The sequence below is a fragment of the Apis florea genome, unplaced genomic scaffold (assembly GCF_048593485.1).
Source record: "Apis florea isolate Af1SG1 unplaced genomic scaffold, ASM4859348v1 contig_3203_pilon, whole genome shotgun sequence".
NCBI lineage: Eukaryota > Metazoa > Arthropoda > Insecta > Hymenoptera > Apidae > Apis > Apis florea.
The window spans coordinates 4219816-4240584 of NW_028256723.1; the positions used below are offsets into that span (position 1 = coordinate 4219816).

General features: G+C 21.3%; 3 protein-coding genes and 1 long non-coding RNA gene across 22 annotated transcripts; 3 read left to right on the forward strand and 1 right to left on the reverse strand.

Moving 5' to 3' along the window:
* The first annotated feature begins 1546 nt into the window (after positions 1-1546).
* MFS10 (major facilitator superfamily transporter 10) lies at positions 1547-6830 on the forward strand. The gene is made up of 7 exons (XM_031916610.2): positions 1547-1871; positions 2685-2908; positions 3494-3730; positions 3794-3881; positions 3941-4161; positions 4240-4770; positions 4872-6830. Exons 1-7 carry the CDS (start codon positions 1802-1804, stop codon positions 4992-4994), a joined length of 1494 nt encoding a protein of 497 aa, XP_031772470.1. The 5' UTR covers positions 1547-1801; the 3' UTR covers positions 4995-6830.
* LOC100869785 (uncharacterized) lies at positions 6731-10863 on the reverse strand. The gene is made up of 10 exons (XM_003693808.4): positions 10446-10863; positions 10065-10286; positions 9312-9808; positions 9052-9226; positions 8652-8987; positions 8373-8578; positions 7926-8172; positions 7623-7853; positions 7300-7551; positions 6731-7237 (listed from the first exon to the last, which is right to left on the reverse strand). The coding sequence occupies exons 1-10, from the start codon at positions 10545-10547 to the stop codon at positions 7010-7012; spliced, it is 2496 nt and encodes an 831-aa protein (XP_003693856.1). The 5' UTR covers positions 10548-10863; the 3' UTR covers positions 6731-7009.
* LOC147657151 (uncharacterized) lies at positions 9180-9646 on the forward strand. The gene is made up of 2 exons (XR_015292978.1): positions 9180-9320; positions 9418-9646. It is a non-coding gene; the product is annotated as an uncharacterized LOC147657151 (long non-coding RNA).
* Positions 10864-11467: 604 nt separating the features above from the next.
* Positions 11468-19877, forward strand: Rab5 (RAS oncogene family member Rab5). 19 transcript variants are annotated; one of them, XM_086911170.1, is made up of 7 exons: positions 11556-12166; positions 12975-13008; positions 14981-15149; positions 15273-15424; positions 15969-16185; positions 16838-16962; positions 19168-19877. In XM_086911170.1, exons 3-6 carry the CDS (start codon positions 14987-14989, stop codon positions 16948-16950), a joined length of 645 nt encoding a protein of 214 aa, XP_086767296.1. In that variant the 5' UTR covers positions 11556-12166; positions 12975-13008; positions 14981-14986; the 3' UTR covers positions 16951-16962; positions 19168-19877. The 19 variants fall into 19 exon arrangements, with proteins under 19 accessions (XP_012342469.1, XP_012342462.1, XP_086767301.1 ...); XM_086911180.1 differs by having other exon boundaries at positions 12002-12166; positions 16838-16980; XM_086911171.1 differs by having other exon boundaries at positions 12007-12166; positions 12975-13016.
* Positions 19878-20769: the final 892 nt, after the last annotated feature.

Sequence of the window (20769 nt, forward strand, 5' to 3'; positions counted from 1 at the left end):
ATTATTTTATAATATATAAATAGTATTTTGTTTATAATATATAATATATTAAATATGTTATATGAAATATAAAACAGTACTTAAGTGATTATTATAAAATAATTCAATATATTATTTATTTTCTGAAATTTATTTTTTTCTTTAATTTGAAAATTATTAAATATAAAGCAATTTATAATTTATAATATAATTTTTAATTATTATAATTATGTTTATAATTATATAATACTTAAATCAAAGAAATTAGTATATATAGATATTTCACACATATGTGTATTATATTTAAAAAAAAATAATATACTTATATGTAATTTTAAATATTTTGAATTTAAAAATAATAAAAAATTTATTATTTAGGAAAGATAAAATTTTTATAATATTAGAAATTACAGTACATAATAATATATATTATTCTTATTATAGGGTTTTATTAATTATATTAATTATTTGTATAATTAATATAATTATAATTAATATTTATATATTTTTCATGTTTATAAAATTCCAATAAATAACAAAAATTACTCATTATAAGTAGTGAAATGATAGAATAATAAAATAGTATTATGACAAACAGCACAATTTTTGAAAATATCATAATTCTCAAAAAAATTTTTAAAAATTAGAATTTACATAGTTAAAGAACGTACGAAAAAAATTCATTAAATATTATATGTAATTATTAATCTTAATTAACAAAAATAACATTAAATAATTTTTTTTAATCTTTCATTATTGGAATTGACATTGCATTCCACTAAAAAAATATATTCGCTGTTGTAGTAATCTTGAATTATAACAATTAATAAAAAAAATATAATTATATTATAACCAGTACTACTTTCCTTAAAAAAAAAAATAATTTATCTATTAATTTTAGCTAATTTATAAAATTACTGAATTTATAATTATTATTGCAATATTATTATTATATTTTGCATACAATTAACATAAACAATTATTTTAATTAAATTATAAATAATTTTACGAAATTCTGAAATTTAATTCTTTCTATAATATATCCTAATATATCTTATAATGAAATCAAATAGAAAAAGTAAGTTTATTTCAATATTTGAATATAATAAAATATTACAATTATATCAATAGTATTTATAAAATAATTATTTTTATTTTTATTATATTAATTTTCTTTGAAATATATATAATAAATTTTATTAAATAATTTATTATCATTAAAGCGATTTATATAATAAGTTAAGTTATTGTAGATAATAAGTTACTTACGTAATCAATTTTTTCTTTTGCAATTATGAAATTTATTGTAATTTTGTAGTATAAAATACATTACAATATATATATATATAAATTATATTTTATTTATATATACTAAAATATAGCAAAATTTACAATTTTTATATAATATAATTTTATTACAATACATTTTAATTATCGAACATACTCATTACATTTTAATTTATATTTTAATTAATTTTATTAAACATAAAAAATTCTAAAAAAATAAAGCGCCTGCGCAACTAACGTGTAAGCAAATACTTATATACAATCGAGTTTAAATATGTACGTATTAAGCTTAAATGAGTGAGTGCGCAGCAATTCGCGCCAGCGATGATGACAGCAGACGACAATTTACTTGATACGCATCATATCACCGTTAAAATTTTACACAATTTCTTTATTAAATTACATATCATTGTACTATCATATCATGGTATAAATGAAAAAAACATAATTATATGTAAATAAAATATATCTTTAATGGTTAAAATTCGATGAATTCTTTGTGAAAGTGTTAAGTGTTAAAAAAAAAGCGCACAACATGGAAGTATTAGATCCTAGTATCTCGAGAGATGATCAGCCTTTGTGTGTTAATGATTCTTTGGAAAAAGGTATGTTTTTAATATTTTTCTATTACATTAATTGTGCAGTTTATTTTCATTTGTATACAAATATTCTTTTTTAATATTTATGTTTATATTATTGTATATAAAGATGTTCAAGGTTTCCAAAAACCTCGTAGCGTGGGAAGGCATTGTTTGGAAACAAAGAATTGATAGGGTGACACATAAATTATTCGTAATACTGTCAGCTGTCAAGCAATTTCTATGTTATTTTATGCGCATCATAAATCGGAAATATTCTGAAAACTTTTTAATGATTATTTTTCTTTAAGAATGTGTGTTATGATTATGCCTTAAATTTTTATTTATTTTTAATATATTTATAATATATAAATAAAAATTTTGCAATTAAGTATATAAATATACTAAAAACACGTAATAACAAATGTCAAGAAAGAGAAAGAATCAAAAATTTTATAAAAAATTATCAGAAGATATACCAGGTTAACTCAAAATAGCATTATAATTATTAAAAATTAATATTTCTAAATATCTTAATATAAACATATATTATTTAATATTAAAATATATATATATATAAATTATATTATATATATAGCATATATATATATATATTATAATTTCAATTGCATTATAATTTTAATCATATTTTAACAAAGAAAAAAAATTATATTAATAAAATTGAATTAGCAATTACAAAAGAAGATGATTAAAATATTATATAGATTTAAAAATTTTTTAATTTAAAATAATTAAGAATTTATGAAAGAATATAAATTTTGTACATTTTCTACAATTATCAAATAATTTTAATAAATTTATGTAAAATTTTATTTTTAGTTACTATACCAGATATTCCACCTGATACAAAATCATGTATAAAAGCAAGGCATACATTAGGTTTTTTAGGATTTCTAGGATTTGCACTTGTGTATGCCATGAGAGTGAATTTATCTGTGGCTATTGTTTCAATGGTTAATCAAACAGCAGTGCCACATGATGATGATAATGATACTACAGATGTTTGTCCTAAAGAAAAACCAATTAATGGAACATTTATACCAGTAAGTTTATTGGTTTATAATTTTAATTAATCAATTATTTTTAGCTAATATTTTAATATGTTACAAATATTTTTTTATTTTATTAAACATATTTTTAATATAGTATGTAAACATATATATATATATAATATAATATAATATAAATAGTAATATACATAATGTAATAAAGTTAAATGTTTAAGTATTAAGTTATATTTTATAATTTGATATTCTATATATTAATATTCTATATATGTAATATGTGTAATATTCTATATTTATAATATGCGAATCAAATGTTAACATTAGTTTTGCCTTTATCATCATATTATTCATGCAAACTTATCATTTTTAGTATGACCTAAACAGATCAACATGTTTTTTAACGCCTACATTTTCTGCTTTTATCTTATTATATATCTGTGTTCTTTAAATATTTAGTCAAAATATTTTAATTTTATATATTTCTAATATATTTTGAAAATGATATTTTAATTTTTAAAAATTTTATAAAAATCTAATATAAACAAAATTAATTTTGAATTTTAAAAAAAAAGTTGATAATTGCAATTTATTAATGTTAAAAAGTAATATAAATTTTCAAAGAGTGCAGGAGAATTTAATTGGGATGAAAAAACACAAGGTATTATATTGGGTGCTTTTTTCATTGGTTATGTAACTACAAATGTTCCTGGTGGTAGAATGGCGGAAAAATTTGGTGGAAAACTCATATATGGATTAGGAGTATTTCTGACTGCTGTATTGACTGTAATTAGTCCTTTTGCAGCTTATATAGGATTGATACCATTCTTAGCTGTACGAGTAGCAGAAGGATTTACAGAGGTAACTATATTATAAATTAATACATTTGAAAAATTTAAAAATTTTGTTTTTTTTTATAAATAGGGTGTTACATTCCCTGCAATGCATAGCATGTTAGCAATCTGGGTACCTCCTTTAGAAAGAAGCAAATTTGCTGCTGTAGTATATGCAGGTAATTATTTTTTCATTATAATATAATAACTTTGATTTATCATATTTGTTTTTATGTAGGTGCAAATTTTGGAACTGTCATATCTTTACCAGTAAGTGGTTGGCTTTGTTCATTAGAACTTTGGGGTGGATGGCCTCTTGCATTTTATTTATTTGGAGGGCTTGGTATTATATGGTATGCATTTTGGCTAATTTTTGTGTTTGATACACCTGCACAACATACAAAAATTGATCCTCTAGAAAGAGCATACATTGAAGCTACTGTAGAAAAGAAAGATGAGGTTTATTGCAATTTTAATAAATTAAATTTATATTTTTATTATAGTAGATAAAATTTAAATTAATATATTTTATAACAGGAGACTGATACAGGAGTTCCTTGGTTATCAATATTTACATCATTGCCTATGTGGGCTATAGCTATTACACAATGTGGACAGTCATGGGCGTTTTATACACTTTTAACAGAATTACCAACATATATGGATAAAATTTTGCATTTCGATGTACAACAGGATGCATTCCTTTCAGCACTGCCTTATTTAAGTTCTTGGTTAGTCGGTCTCGGTATTTCAAGTTTCGCAGATGCTCTCCTTGCCCGTCAGCTTTTATCTCCTTTAACATCGTTCAAGTTATGGAACACAGTGGCTTCATTAGGACCCAGTCTCAGTTTTATTGGTGCTATTTGGGCTGAATGTGATCGTATGATGGTTATGATGATGCTTGCTGGATTAGGATCTCTACAAGGTGCAGTTTATGCAGGAAATCAAATGAATCATATTGCATTAGCACCTCGATTTGCGGGAACTCTTTATGGACTTACAAATGCTGCTGCAAATGCTTGTGGATTTTTAGCTCCATATGTTATTGGAATGATTGTTCAGGGACATGTTAGTATATTTTACATGTTATAAGTACATTTTACATTTTTATATGTGTTATAAAAATATTAAATTTATTATATAATTATATTTTATCATATACATTATAGGAAACATTGGCACGTTGGCATACAGTATTCTGGTTAGCAGCAGGAATAAACATGGCAACTAATTGTTTTTATTTAATTTTTGCATCTGCCACAGAACAACCATGGAGTAGAGGTAGTAGTTGATGACAAAATTTCGTTACACACGAAATATTTAATATGGAAAATAATTTACCATTGGATCGAATTGCGCTTAGTTCATTTTAGTTAATTTTTGTAATATTGACCGCTTCTGTCATTTAGGCACAAAGTTTTTTTTTTAATTTCAAGTTTGATATATTAATAATTTCTTATTGAATGAAATATTTCAATCAATGAGTTATTATATTATTTTGACAAAATAATACATACAATTACATTAGCTAAATTAGTAATTAGTAAAAATTTATTTGCATCAGTATTAAATATTATATTAATGAAGTTCAAATATTGAACTTTGTGTATCATTCCAATGAAACTGTTCACATGACAATATGACTTTTAAAGTTTTTATTTTTGATTTTTAATTTAATATAATAATAACTAGGTTTAAAAAAAGATGAATATAATCTAAAATTTATTTCTAATTTAGAAATAATTTAATTTATTTTAATCTTATCAAAAAATATAAATTATCAAAATATTTTTTATATTTATAAAATGAAAAATATTGAAGAGTCTATATTCTTGTTTATATATATAAGAATTTTATATGTATATAAAAGCAATCATTCATTTAAAATGATTGATATAGAGAATATATGATAGAGAACAAGATTTAATAATTCTTAAATGGATAATTGAATTTTTATTTTATAATAAAAAAAATGATAAATATGCACAGCTTTTGTGCAATCAAAATGCAAAATGTAAATTGTCTTTATATTTCTTATGATGATAGTATAATAATAAAAATGATTTATAAATAAAAAAATTTATGATAAAGAACAAATTTCAATATGAAAATTATAAAAATATTAACAAAAATAATATATATTATATCTATAGTAAAATCCTATTATGTTAAGAAAACAAAAAGCTTTATAAAGATAATTTTTATAATTAGATTTATTAGTAAAATAATAAATATAATTAAAAAATTGTGTCTTTGAATACAAATATAATTAGGATTACATAGAAATCAATTTCAGAAGCAGTATAAATTATTATAATTATAAAGAAATTTAGTTTACTGAATTAAATTAAATTGAGAAAGTTTGAGGTGAATATTGATCTTTATTCTCTTAAATGCATTATTGCAATTTGATTACTTCGGATATATATAGATGAAAATTTATAAAGCATTATAGAGAAATATTTTTGGTATTCTAAATTGTTTTTATCTATTTTATTAGATATTTTAAATTATAACATATAATTGTAATGTAATCCTAATCTAATTCTTATAACACAATAAGATAATAATATAGTATATATATATTTAAACGTTGTTATTTTCTTTACAAAAAAAGTAATAAAATTTAAAGTAAATCATAAAGTAAATCATAAAATTTATTTATACATAAAATGTCATAAAAAAATAATTATTGCAAATAATTTCTGGTATAAAATACTATGTTACTATGTATTATATTGTAACTAGTTTTGTAATATATATAAATTAATTATAGAAATTATTCGATAAAAATGTTTAAACAAATAACATTTAATTAAAAAAAAAGTAAACAATTTATATAAAATTTGTTCATATTTAATATGCGTATAATGTTTATTATATCATATTTGATAAGCGGAAAAAAAAAGAAGCAATAATAACTATTTAATTTATATAAGCAGTGATTTTTATATTTTAATTTTAATTATTTTTCATGTCAAAAATAAAATGATTAATGCATGCATTAGGATAATTCATGTTAAAAATGAATGAAAAATATCTTACTTTCTGAATTTTACACACACATATAGAGATGTAAAATATTTAAATAATGATAATAAAGGACAAAATTATATTTACAAAATAAATTATGCAATCTAGCTGGTCCTTAATATATATGTGCATGTATGTTATTTATTTTTCAATTACTTATATTAAAAATGTAAGAAAAAGATATAACAAAATTTTAAGTAACAAAATTTTTTTAAAATTATTATCAAATTGTTTGATAATTTGAAAATGAATTTTATGATATAAAAATATAATATTAGCTTGTGCTTAAATCTTCCTTTTTCTTAGCAGTAAGTTCAAAAATCATATCTCGCATGCGACTTAAATCCATCAACTCTGCTTTCATTTTTTTAATTGTTTCCTCTTTTTCAGCAATATTTTTTTCATATGTATTTACTAATTGTGATAATTGTTGAGTTTCTTGTTTGAGTGCAGATATATCTTTTTGATTTGATTGAATTTCCGCAGTTTTTAGTTCTATTACCTATTTGATATTGAATATATATTAGCAATTCTATTATAATAATTGAATCTTTATGAACATACCTGATCTTTTTTATTTAATTGGTCCTGCATTTTAAGAAGTAATTTACTTAATTCATGATTTTTATTAGTCATTTCTGTAATTTTTGCATCTGTATTTGAACATTCAACTTCCAATTCCTTTATTTTCTTAGTTAATATTTCAATTCTATTAATACTACTTTCTAATTCATGTTTATGTTGCACAAGCACTACATTTAAATGATCAATATTAGTAGATTTTTCTGTTACTATCTTTTTTAAACCTTCGATTTCCTATGAACATAATTTTTCTATTTTAAGTTTTGACTTAAATTTTTATTTTATAGATTCATTATGATATCAACCTGTTTTTTTATAGCAACTGCTTTTTTACTTTGCTCTTCTGCTTCAGCAAGTTTTACAGTTAAGGTAGATTTTACTCCTTCTAAACATTGTTGCGTGTCAAATAACATTTGATGTAAACGGCTTGATTCAGCTACTACTTGCGCCAATCTATGCTGTAAACTGGTTCCATGATTACTTGCTGCTTCTAAACTAGATTGCATAGCCCGTTCTGCATGTCTCATAGCTGCTAACTTTTATGTTATAAAAATATAAAAAATATAAAATTATTTTATGTTTATAATAAAATATATTAAAAAATATACCTTATATTCATATAATTCCATTACTGCTGATGTAGTAATATCATTGATTTGATTTGATTCATAAGTTCTTTTCAATTTTGCTAAAAATGCATCAAGCCGTTCTTCTTGTGCGAAAGAAAACAGTGGAGCCATTTCATTATTTGCATTTATAGTCATTTTACTTCCAATATTTGTTACCATTCCAGGAGTACTTTGTACCAATATCAAAGGCTCCAGTTGCTTCATACAAAGCGCCACCGCGGAAACACTTGTCACACAAAAACATGGGATACAATTTGCGTGTGATAGTGAATTTGTCTAGAGTTGTCATCAATAAAAATTAAAATAATATGTTGCTAAAGTATTTAATTTTAATAGTGAAGACAGAGTAATGTTTTATTTGAGTGACAGTATCTGTTAAAATCTTTGTGCTTTGATAAGTGATTAAAAAGTATGGTAGAAACCTACCATTCCTGGGGAAATCCTACAGTAGATGTCAATTGTAGGACTTTTTGTTTAACATCTGCATCACCAATAAATAATGCATGAGCCATAATCATTTGAATTTGTTTTTTTCTAAGCAACTCAGAATATAATGTTAACCAATTTGAATTATGAGCTGCTAAATCAGCAGTTAATGCTAATGCATGAATACATAAACTTGTAGTAGGATTCTAGAAAACATAATACCAATATTATGTTTATTAAAAAATTATAGTTATATTTTAAGAATTAAAAATTTAGTACTTGAATAAAATTCCCTGGCCAATCATTAGTTGCATATGTTTCAGAATCTAACATTGCACTTAATAATTTACGTATCATTTGTTCATTCAAGGACTGCATTACTTTTGTCCTTAGTGTAGAAGTTTTAACCATTTCTTGAAATAGTTGCATTAATTCTGCTAATTTTATTTCTCTTTCTAAAGTTAATTCACATTTTTCCTGAACTTCATCATTTTCTGAATTTATTATAAGCATTAAAACAGAAGCATCTAATTCTGCTAAGACTTCAGAGGATGATTTAGTGCGTCGTGCATCAATTACAGTAACTCTTATCAAAGCTAATGCTTTGGAACATACCTAATTTAGAAATAATTGTTACAATCTATAATAATTCTTATCTTTATTTCAAATGAAAATATACCTGTTCTACAGGAACCCAAGTCATAGCAGTTTTTACACATAAAGGATACAAAGTCACTAAAGCAGATAATTTTAATTTTACTAGAGATGATAAAAATTCCATCATGAGAGCAACACATTCTGGATCTGCATTATCTTCTAATGTAGCCAATACATTTTCTACATCTCTGTCATAACTAATTAACACAATAAAAAATGAAATTATTGAATGAAATATTTTATGTCAAATAATATTGAATTGGAAATTATAAAATAACTTACTGTGAATATGTAAGTAACACAGCATGAGAGTGCTCATTTTGTCCAACATCATCAAAAAAATCTATAATGTGTTTTAGCAATAAAACATCTTTTTGTTTCATTGCAGTAATAAGACTGCTGAATGTGACAGCAGCAAAATCCAAAATATATTTTTCTGAAATATTTGTATTTGTATGTTCTAATATAATTAATAGTTTACAACATTGTACACTGGTATTAACATTGCAATGTTGCAATTTTAACAAAGTACGTATAAATGCTTTTGTATCAATTGTTCTCATTAGTACATATACAGCTGGAAGATTTTTATAACAAAGATTCACTAATACTCCTAATGAAAGTGCAATAATATTTTCTTCTTTAGATTGTATCACCCATTGTGTTAATATTGATATCAAATAAGGTAAATGAGCTTCTTGCCATGAAATTTTTATGCCATATGTTAATTCTTGAAGTAATTTTAATACTCGTATTCTCTTTTCACTTGTTAAATTTGCCTATGAAATTGTTATATAAAAATATATTATATTATATTATATTATATATATTATATATATATATTATTATATAAAATATTCAAAATATACAAATTAAAAAAATTTAATATTTTTAATTATTGAAATAAAAAAATTTTATTATAAATAAAAAATATGGATCTCAAATAAAATAAAATAAATATATTTCTATATTTTCTACATTATATTATTATATTATATCTTATTTATCATTTAATATATAAATATAAATATATACCTCTAACAATCTCGCCAATATAGGTGCAAATTTATATGTATGAATAAGAGCTTGTCTTGCTGCAGCATTGTGACAAGCGTTTTGTAAAACATCAACAGTACTCCAAATTAAAGTAGTTCTAGATGCTAAAGAATTCATAAGCTCATGCAAACTAACATAAAATTCTGCTGCTATGCTGGTTCCAGGATCAAAGATACTCAAATCTAATGATGTACTTATTACCTTTCAAATAAATTTTATAAAAAAATATTTTACCAAATTATTTATTAAAATTTATTCTTTTATGTTTTTGTAAAATTTATTTTTATTATACAGATTACAAATATGAAAAATAGAATTTTTTAAAAACATTTAAAATAATAATATATAATAATTACTTACACCAAGATTTCGTTGTAAAATTGAAGCAGTTGTTTCACTAGGATGTTTAGTATATTCCAAAACCGCCGATATAAATGTTCTTATATGTTGATATTTGTCCATTGTATTTAATTTAATTTAATAATTATATAATTTTGAATTTTAATATAAATTTAATTAACATTAAAATTGACAAAAAAAGTAAATTTTTATATGTAAATTACAAATATAATTTCAAAGTATTAGCTTATCAATGAAATATTTTATAAAATAAAATAATGTATATATGTATACATATGCAATATAAATAATTCTTATTCGTACATCCCAAAAATATTAAGCATACACGTTTTTTTGACACATATAAACACATTCACAAAGTTATAAATAAGAAATAGCATTTCACGGAAAACCAGTATTTGGCGGCCATTTCTAAACTTTATATTCAAAATTAACCAATTATATCAGAGTTAATCAGAGTAGCTAATAGTTATATATAAAATTCCTATATTTTTTATATTTTTTATTTAAAAATTAATTAATATTATAATTAAACTTTATTATTTAAAACTTATATAATTAAAATTTATTTTATATTTAATAATTATTTATAAAAAAATTTGTACAAATGAATATGAAAAATAGAAATAATAAATTTATTAGACATAAAAATTTACTAGATACATAGAACTACAAATGTACTAGATCTATAATAAATTTTTATAAAAATTTATTTAATTTTATCAAACAATCTTAAATATAATGTCAAATTGAAAAATATATTTTTAATAAATTTTTTTATAAAATTTTAAATGTTCTGTATTGAATATTCAATAATTTGATGATTTATTAATTTTTAATAATTAAATATTTTAAATATTATATATATAAAATTTGAAATAAAAATTATTTAAAATATTATTAAAATACATATTAAAATTTATCGTAATAAAACAAAGAATTATTACGTTATTAAAATTATAAATAAATGCTTTTTTAACTATATATAGAGGAATGTATTATAAAATCAAAATAATATTATTGGTCAGTGGTGGCGCCGTTCTCTTGTAGTGTTCATTGAAATGCGCCATTTCCGATTCGAGGAAAAAGAAAACGACATTGAAGAAAGGTACTCTCAAAGGATCTTCTGAGATTGAAATCTGTTCAACATTTCTTCTTAATTTCACGTACGATAGCTGGTAATTGACTGACTCATTGATTGATCAGTGGTAAAGTTTTGCGTGATCGTGACTGTTGGATTTGACGTTGTAAAAGAAAGTGTCGCAGTACTGTGTGTACCGTGTGCGTGATTCGGATCTAAATCTTAATTCTTTTTAGTGCGATCAATTTTAATTTAAAATTTAGTTATATTAGGTTACAAAAACATTGATACCATTCATTTTATCAAAAAAAGTGTCATTTGGAACAGTTATTATTTTACGAAAAGTGGTAAAAATATTCTTCAAACAGAAAAAAAAGGGAATGTGAAAAAATCAACAAGCTTCATAGAGTCGTGTATCTGCCTGTGTGTACCAACCGGAGCTGTCATAAATGTACACATTCTATATAGATTGCACGATCTATGCTCGGTTAGTGGGCCGATTTACTGAAGACAAGTGATCGTATTTGACGCGCGGCAGTGAATTGACATTAATCATCGTCGCGCGGTGTTGTGCGCTCATCGACCGTCTAAAGAGCTAGTGCCGCATTCTTATTCGACGGCGAGCTTCCTTACGTAGCAGGTTAAGCATTGAAAATTTGAGTTTTCAATCTTGCCAGGTGTCCCTTTCCTTGCTACCGCTGAAACGCATTTTTAATGTTCTTTTTTGTAATCCGTCGCGGATGAAAGAATTATGTTTATGAATAGTGTCATCTAGAGAAGCGCAGAATGTGCTTTATACTGTGTCTATATTATTCGTTTTCTCTCGTGTATTTTATTGCACGAATAGCGACAAAATTTTTGATATCCTACGACATGCAATTCTTTTAAACTGTGCATTCTTTTTGTCGTTTCACTCAGTTCGTAGATTGCTTTGGCTTCTTGATATTTCAGATCTTGCTGACGTTTCACGGGCGGTGACAAGTACTCAGAACTGTAACTATCGTGGCGCATCGCTTACACCCTTTATTTGCTTCTCTTCCCCTCCCTCTCTATCTATCTGAAGAGAGAGGCAAAGGGAAAGAAAAAGATATAGTATGAATGAACGAGTTCAAGAGAGAAAGATAAAGTAAGAGTGAGTGAAAGAAATATTGCAAATGAATAAATGAATGAGAAAGAGATAGAGTGAGGGGGTGAGATAGTGGTAAGCGAACTAACGAAACGTAAATTAAGCAAATAAGAAAAAAAAAGATAGAGTATTAATAAGCGCAACAAAGAAAGAGACATCTATGTGAACATCTACATGTGTGTCTATGAGAGAGAAAGAGAAAGAGAATTCGCGCGCGCGTACACAGAATTCTGTCTGTCCTTATCGGTTTCTTTCTTTCTCAGTCCCTATGCACCGCTTTAACGGTTTCTTGTGATTTTTCAATAATGCTATTTTGTCGAAGGTTATGAGGTGTTGGTTACGTAGATAAGTTTGGGGTGAGTTTGTAAGTATGCAAGTTTGACGTAGCTTCATTTTGTTTTAAATACAAGATTATATTGTGTATATATATATATATTTTTTCATTTAGTTTGTTCTCTCTCTAAGGAACGTTTTTTTCTGATAGCCTGTACCCGGACGGGCTCGCGCGATGCGGACCTGTTTCCTTTTCATCGCCGCAAGTTACGCGAATCTCATGATTACCGTGAAGTTGCTGCGTTTAGTCATCGTGTTACCAATTCTCACTGTTCATTCTTCATTAAAACAGACTACACATTATCATTTAGAGAGTCTATTTGGTTTTATCAATCGTAACATTATCGCAAAACAACACCAGACTGTTCAATTCGTCAAAACTCGCTTCGCGACTAATTGGATAATGTAATTAACAAAGTCTTCGTTTTAATGGGTTAAACTACATATACTATTATTTTTCGTTGGTTTTACTTATTGTGTTTTTCGTTTGTAAGTGACTTAGAAAATAATTGCAACAGAGTAGCTATCAAATTTTACGTACGCATTTATGCAAGTCAATTATCTACTTTTTATTAAATTCATCAAAGTTTCATATGTTTCACACAATGTGATCGCGACTTAATACTTATCAATTTATTTTCATTACAAAATATACAAAGATATTATTTTATTTTATTTTAGCATTCCTTCTTTGAATCTTTTTTAAACGAATTTATATGTAGTACATATAGAGTTAATCTTTTATAATTTATAATCAATTCTTTTGAATAATTTTAAATTATATAGAATTTATGTTATATTTGTTTTATATAAAATAGTAGGAAGTTAAATTACAAAATTAGAAATTGATAAAGTATTTAATTTATTTATGTTTTACTTTAATAATAGTTTCCTTTTTTATAATACAAAAAACTTTATTATTATTTTTATTATTTCTGATATTTATTTTAAAAATCTGAATTTCACAATTATAAAAAAAAATATTTTTTATTTTCTCTTTTTGCAATATAATATAATTTTTTTTAAATCTTTTCAAACTCTTATCAAAATTTTAATATTTATTAATATTTATATTATATTTAATTATATTAATATTTATATTCTTTAAATTTTTATTTTTTGTGAATAATAAATTTAATATTAATTTTTTTAAAAATCTGTCTTTCTAAAAATTTTATGTTAAAAAACTTTTATAAATTTTTGTATATTTTATTGAAAATTTTAAATTTTATAAAAGAAATTTATTCATTGTACATTTGTCAATTCATATTATTCAACTTAAAAGATTTAGTTGAATGTTGATTACTGAGTATATAAATGAAAGTCTTATCTATTTATATGGACTTTCACTATAATTAGACATTTATCTACTGATTTAAAGGTTTATTTAAATATTAAAAATTAAAAATTATTTTAGAATTTAAATAATATTATAATTTAAAATCCAACTTGAAAATTATTTTAATTTATATATAAAATTTTATTATTTTAATAATTTACATAAAATAATATAAAAAATTGAATATAAAATAATAAAAATTTTATGTTCATAGATATTAGAATTTTTGTGAATATAAAACTGTGTTTTTAATATTTTTGTAAATTGTAACAAAGCTGTCAATAAATTTTAAATATTTTACAAAATTTATACAAAATTACAATATTTTATACAAATTTTTTTATATTGTAAAAAAAAAAGAACAAAAAATAATAAAATGATCAAAAATAATATAATTTGTGTTGCTGTTTGTTTATGAAGCATATAATGGAAATTATTAAAAATAATAAAACAAAATTAATATTTTAATTACTTTTAAATTATTATAATATAATTTTAGCCTTATTACAAATGTTACTACTACTTACAAAGAGAACTACTAAATATATATATAAACTGAAATTTTTAAATTTAATATTTAAAATATTAATTAATATTAAGAAATTTAATTTTATTAAGTAATTTTTTTTTATTGTTTTTATAAATTTTTTATATAGGTGATCATGGCTAATCGGGGTACAGCCCAGAGGCCGAATGGTTCGACACAAGGAAAAATTTGTCAATTTAAGCTGGTATTACTTGGAGAATCTGCTGTGGGAAAATCAAGTCTTGTTTTGAGGTTTGTTAAAGGACAGTTCCATGAGTATCAAGAAAGTACTATTGGAGGTATGAATTTCAATATTTTTAAATATTAATTATAATATTAATCACATAAAAGTAAAATAAATTATAATTAATGAGCATCTGATCATTGAATAATATAATTATATTTATATTATAATATTTTAGCTGCATTTTTAACACAAACTGTATGTTTGGATGATACAACTGTAAAATTTGAGATTTGGGATACTGCAGGGCAGGAACGTTATCATAGTCTTGCACCAATGTATTATCGTGGTGCACAAGCAGCTATTGTTGTATATGATATAACAAATCAAGTGAGTACAGATTTATTAAATTTAGTTATTTAAATATATAAATTATAATTATAAATACAATTTTATGTATGTTAAAAACTATATATAATATTTATGATATATAATTAAAAAACAAGCAAATAATTACATTCAATTTTATATGTGATATATAACATTTATGTTTTGAATTTTATATGTAACATATTTTACATTTATGTTTTGATTTTTATTTTAATAGAATAGAATTTTTGAAATAATTTCTGATTTCTTTCATAAAAATGTTATATTAGGCTGATATTTTTTTATAAAAATATTTTATTGTGACTTGTGACTTTAAAAAGTTAGTAATATTTCTAAAAACGGTATTTATAAATTAAGTGACATATGTAATTATAAAATAATGAATGTCAAAAAGTGTAAAAAAAAAATTCAAATCAATTGTAATAATAATAAAAATATTAATATGATATCTATCATTATTTTTCTAATAGTTATTATAAATTATTTTCTAATTTTTATATTTATTGTTAAATACATATATTTTTTTAATTATGTTAAATTGCAGGATACATTTGTACGTGCCCAAACGTGGGTGAAGGAATTGCAACGACAAGCCAGTCCAAGTATAGTTATAGCATTAGCTGGAAATAAAGCTGATCTTGCAAATAAAAGAATTGTAGAATTTGATGAAGCTCAAACTTATGCTGATGAAAATGGCCTTCTTTTCATGGAAACTTCAGCTAAAACAGCAATGAATGTTAATGATATATTTTTGGCAATTGGTAAGATTATTTTCTTATATTTTTTATCATAAAAAATTTTATATTTTTAATATTAAATATTTATTAATGATATTAATGAATGAAATCTATTTTATAAAAAATTATAGTATTTATATTTTATGTTTAATTATGTTTAATTAATCTATTTAAGTAATATAGAAAAATAATCTGAAATAATATTTTATTAAATTTCATACAGTATAATAATCATACAATATTGTCTTGATAAAAAATGTATGTAAATGTAAAATTATCTCTATTTTTTATCATTTAGAGTTATTTATTCTAATTATGTTGTGATATATAGTCACATAATAGTGACTATATAGTGATCATAATAGTCAAATATTTTTCTATTTCATTATTCATTGGTTTTTATTATTGTCTTTAAGATATTTAAAGAATTAATTATAAGTCAAAAGTAATATCAATCAATTATTTTCAAAAGCCTAATTTTTTGCCAGTAAATGCAATACAGTTTTGAATGTAAATAGAATATATTTATTTTTGAGCCAATATTATATAGCATTTATATATTTTATATTATATAAATAATATAAAATGTATATTAATTTCTAAAGTTTCTTTGAATTTATTATATAATATTTTAATCTATTTAAATTAAATAAATCTATTAATTATCATATTACAGCTAAAAAACTTCCAAAGAATGAACAATCAGGAAGTGCAAGTACAAGTGGTCAAGGTCGTCGATTGGTTGAGACAGAAGGACAAAAGGCAGCAACTGGCAATTGTTGCAAGTGATTATCCAAATCTGTACGTGTCAAATATTATGTTGGTATATATTTTTACATTAATTAAAATTTGACACCTTATTTTCATCAAAAATGATAAAAGAATATGATATCTAAAAAAATCATAAAATAATTGATATATATGCATTAGATATAGCATTTGATATAGTAGCATATTATGTTTATATATTTTTGTAATGTTAAAATATATAATGAATAGAGACATTGATAGATCATTTTTCAATGATAAAAATAATTAAATACCAATTAAGTTAAAATTTAAATATTTTATGCAAAATTTACATGTTCTATGCAAAATTTTGTATTAGTCTTATTTGAGTACATATTGAGTACATATATTTGAGTACACAACATATTTTTTGTTATGTTTAATATTTTCATTGCATGTACTTTGACTTATTTTTAATATTTATTAAATAAGTAAAAAAGACACGCAAATATAAAAATCTGAATTAATATTCCTTTATTTGAATTATTGCATAAAATAATTGATGTTTTACATTAAAAAAGTGTTTTATAAAGCTAGTAGAATTTTTAAAATATAATAAATAGATGAATTCCATATTAACTTTGTCAAAAATTACTTAATAATTAAAAGAATCATTTATAAAATGAGCACATCATAAAAATATAAAAACTAAAAATTATTTAACTATGATTTTTTTTACATTAATATTTTTATCTATTATAAATTTTCATTAACTTTATATTTATTTTGAGATAAATACTTATAAATTCCAAATATTTTGGCATTTAATAAATATTTTTTTAAAATATAAAATTGTATTTATATAAGTATATTTTTGCATAATTTTTATGTATTATATATAACTTTGTAGATTTAATATTGAAAAAAGTAATAATGCGCAATTTAACATTTTGTTTTTTTTTCTTTTCACTTGTATATTTCTAATGAATCTGTTGCTTTTTAATCATTTATGGCATTGCATATATATGCATATATATATTTACATTTAATTAAAAGTAATTTTTATATATTTCATGTTAAATTTTGCAAATTCTACTATATAATGTTACATGTAGAATGATTAATAATGTTATATATTATTCATATTTCGTTTATTTTTATATTTATTATTTAATTAATAATGTGAATAATATACTTAATATACAATATTAATTATATTGTTATATACAAGAGAGTAAAAACAATCTTGTAATATATTTACAATCTTGTTGTAGATTTATTGTAAATCATAAAATGACATTAAAGAAAATATTAATTTTTTATTTAAAAGTTGGATTTATTAATTTAATTAACACAACAATAAATAAATTTGATAAATATTTTTATTTAAATATTATAAAATACAAAAATTTTTATATATTTTTATTTTGATCAGAATTTTATCAATGTTATTTCAAATATTAATCGTTGTTTAGTTTATTTAAAAAAAATTTTTTTTATTTATTAAATTTTTATGATGTATTTAGTAATTAAATTAAATAAGAGAAAGTACAATAAATTAAAAAGTGTTAATTAATTTATTTAAAAATAGAAGTATTTATTAGTTAAAGTAAATATTCAAAATAGTTGATTAAATACTTAATTAAAAGTATCTTAAAAATAAAATTGTTTAAAACATCTTCTATTTCTGTATTTTGTTTTATATTTATTTTAAATAAATATATATAATTATAATCTTTTTATATTAAAATATTCTGATAATATTATAGTAGTATAATTAGTAATATAGATTATAAAAATATCAATTATTTAATGATTTAGTTAGATTATAATAATAAATTATAATTTTTTATAATATTTAAAATTGAATCAAGGATAAACAAAATTATCGTAGTAATCTTTAGTATAATTTATCCACAAGATAATTAACTAATCTATAAATATAAAAAGAAGTCATAAAGTGTATATAGATATATATTTTAAATTATTTTTATTTAAATCACAAATATTTTTAATATTTATTGAATATATTAATTTACCTATTAATTTACCTTTAATTTACCATATATTGATTTTTTTTTAATAATAATTAAGTTCAAATTATAAAGAATTAAATATTCAATTGATATTAGTTTCACAATATATGTAATATAATAAAATAAAATAAATGTTTTAAAATAGGTTTTTGTATTAGTAATATATTAATTTAAAAAAATATTTATTTTTATTTATGAAATTTTTCTGAATTATTGTAGAAAATATACTTTTTGCTTACAGATTTGTACTATAATCTACAAATATAAATACACCATGAGTGTGTCTGCAATGAATATATATTTGAATGGAAAATAAAACAATGGAAAAAACCACTATAATGGAATGGGAGGTGAACTGTGCAAGATAAACATTTTTCTTGAGTGATTAATAAAAAAATGCGTGTATCACATTACATTCGACGATATATCATCTATTTTGAGTATCAGATCTATCAAAAAAAGAAGAAAAAGAGAGAGACAGAGACAGATGAAGCTCCCATTTGTAATGCTAGTAGTAATGGGCGGTGTTCGTTATAAATATATAAATATATATATATATAAATTGTATTTATATATATATTCATATATAAATACAATTATAATATAAATCATATATAATAAATATGATTTATGTAATAAGTAATGTTAATGGTAATAAGTAATAATAATATTAATGATAATATTGATATATAAATAATAATAACATTAATATTAGTAATGATAATATACATTTAAAACATACAATGTATGATGAAATTTTGGCACGCAAAACATCTTGTAAGATAGTAGGCCATTCCTGCTGCTATGATTACCTATGTATTTACTTTCTTAGTTTGTAAACATGTATAACAAATTTTTGCTCCGAAATATATTGTATATTAATTTTATTATATAATAATTCATGATAAATTATAAATGATTACGCAAGAAAAAATAAACTTGTGAATATTACTAAGGATTTCGTCAAATTCACCAATTAATTTAATTTCATCCAAAATTATTTAATATTTGTCATATAAAATAATAGCAAAAATTGGAAATTATTTTTAATAATAACATTAGTGTTTTTATCATTAAATTATTAAAAATTATGTTTTCTTTAAATTATATTTTTTCATACATACAAAATATTTCTGTGATCTTTGATTTTAGATTTTTATTTCCAAGTAATATTTTAAATAAAAATTTATTTAATAAATAATCTATATTAAAAATTATAAAAACATTTTATTAAATTAAAATAATTTTCAAAAATTCATCTAAATATTATTAAATCATTATATAAGCTGAAATAAAAATAAATCTGAATTTTGAAACTAAGATGCAGAATAATTAAAATTTGATATTTATATAAAAATCATTATTAAATTATTGTGTAAAATACAATAAACGAAATATTTGCATTTCTGTAAATATGAATTTATTCATATTTCATCATCGTGCAATATTTGAAAGATATATTATTCTTTTGTATGTTCAGAGAATATGCATTTAAATTCGAAGAAATTGAAAAAAATTTGAAATTTTATTTATTTTGCCTTTTGAATTGTAAAGAGCTCTAAATTTTTATCGAAGTATTGTATCTTTTTAAATAATATAAATTATGCATTTTATAATCTTTATAAATATTTATAAATCTTTATAAATCTTCATAATTCAAAAAGCGAATAATATAATATTTTATTTCATATTTTTAATTTTAAATATAATATTTAATAATAGTATATTAATATTTTATAATTATATTAATTCTTATAATAAATATAATTATGATTTTGAAAATTATTCTCTATTACATTAATTAAGTATATGTGAAAATAATTTCTATGTTATTTCATTCTAT

What these genes read in the sequence shown, in the direction of transcription:
- MFS10 (XM_031916610.2), top strand. Translation starts at nt 1,802, where the DNA reads ATGGAAGTATTAGATCCTAGTATCTCGAGAGATGATCAGCCTTTGTGT. An exon ending in TAGCAGAAGGATTTACAGAG is followed by an intron (nt 3,731 to 3,793) that starts GTAACTATATTA and finishes TTTTATAAATAG; the next exon opens with GGTGTTACATTCCCTGCAAT. An exon ending in TGCTGCTGTAGTATATGCAG is followed by an intron (nt 3,882 to 3,940) that starts GTAATTATTTTT and finishes GTTTTTATGTAG; the next exon opens with GTGCAAATTTTGGAACTGTC.
- LOC100869785 (XM_003693808.4), bottom strand. Translation starts at nt 10,547, where the DNA reads ATGGACAAATATCAACATATAAGAACATTTATATCGGCGGTTTTGGAA. An exon ending in GGCCAGGGAATTTTATTCAA is followed by an intron (nt 8,579 to 8,651) that starts GTACTAAATTTT and finishes TATGTTTTCTAG; the next exon opens with AATCCTACTACAAGTTTATG. An exon ending in GTAGGATTTCCCCAGGAATG is followed by an intron (nt 8,173 to 8,372) that starts GTAGGTTTCTAC and finishes TTGTGTGACAAG; the next exon opens with TGTTTCCGCGGTGGCGCTTT.
- Rab5 (XM_012487015.3), top strand. Translation starts at nt 14,987, where the DNA reads ATGGCTAATCGGGGTACAGCCCAGAGGCCGAATGGTTCGACACAAGGA. An exon ending in TATATGATATAACAAATCAA is followed by an intron (nt 15,425 to 15,968) that starts GTGAGTACAGAT and finishes GTTAAATTGCAG; the next exon opens with GATACATTTGTACGTGCCCA. An exon ending in TGATATATTTTTGGCAATTG is followed by an intron (nt 16,186 to 16,837) that starts GTAAGATTATTT and finishes ATCATATTACAG; the next exon opens with CTAAAAAACTTCCAAAGAAT.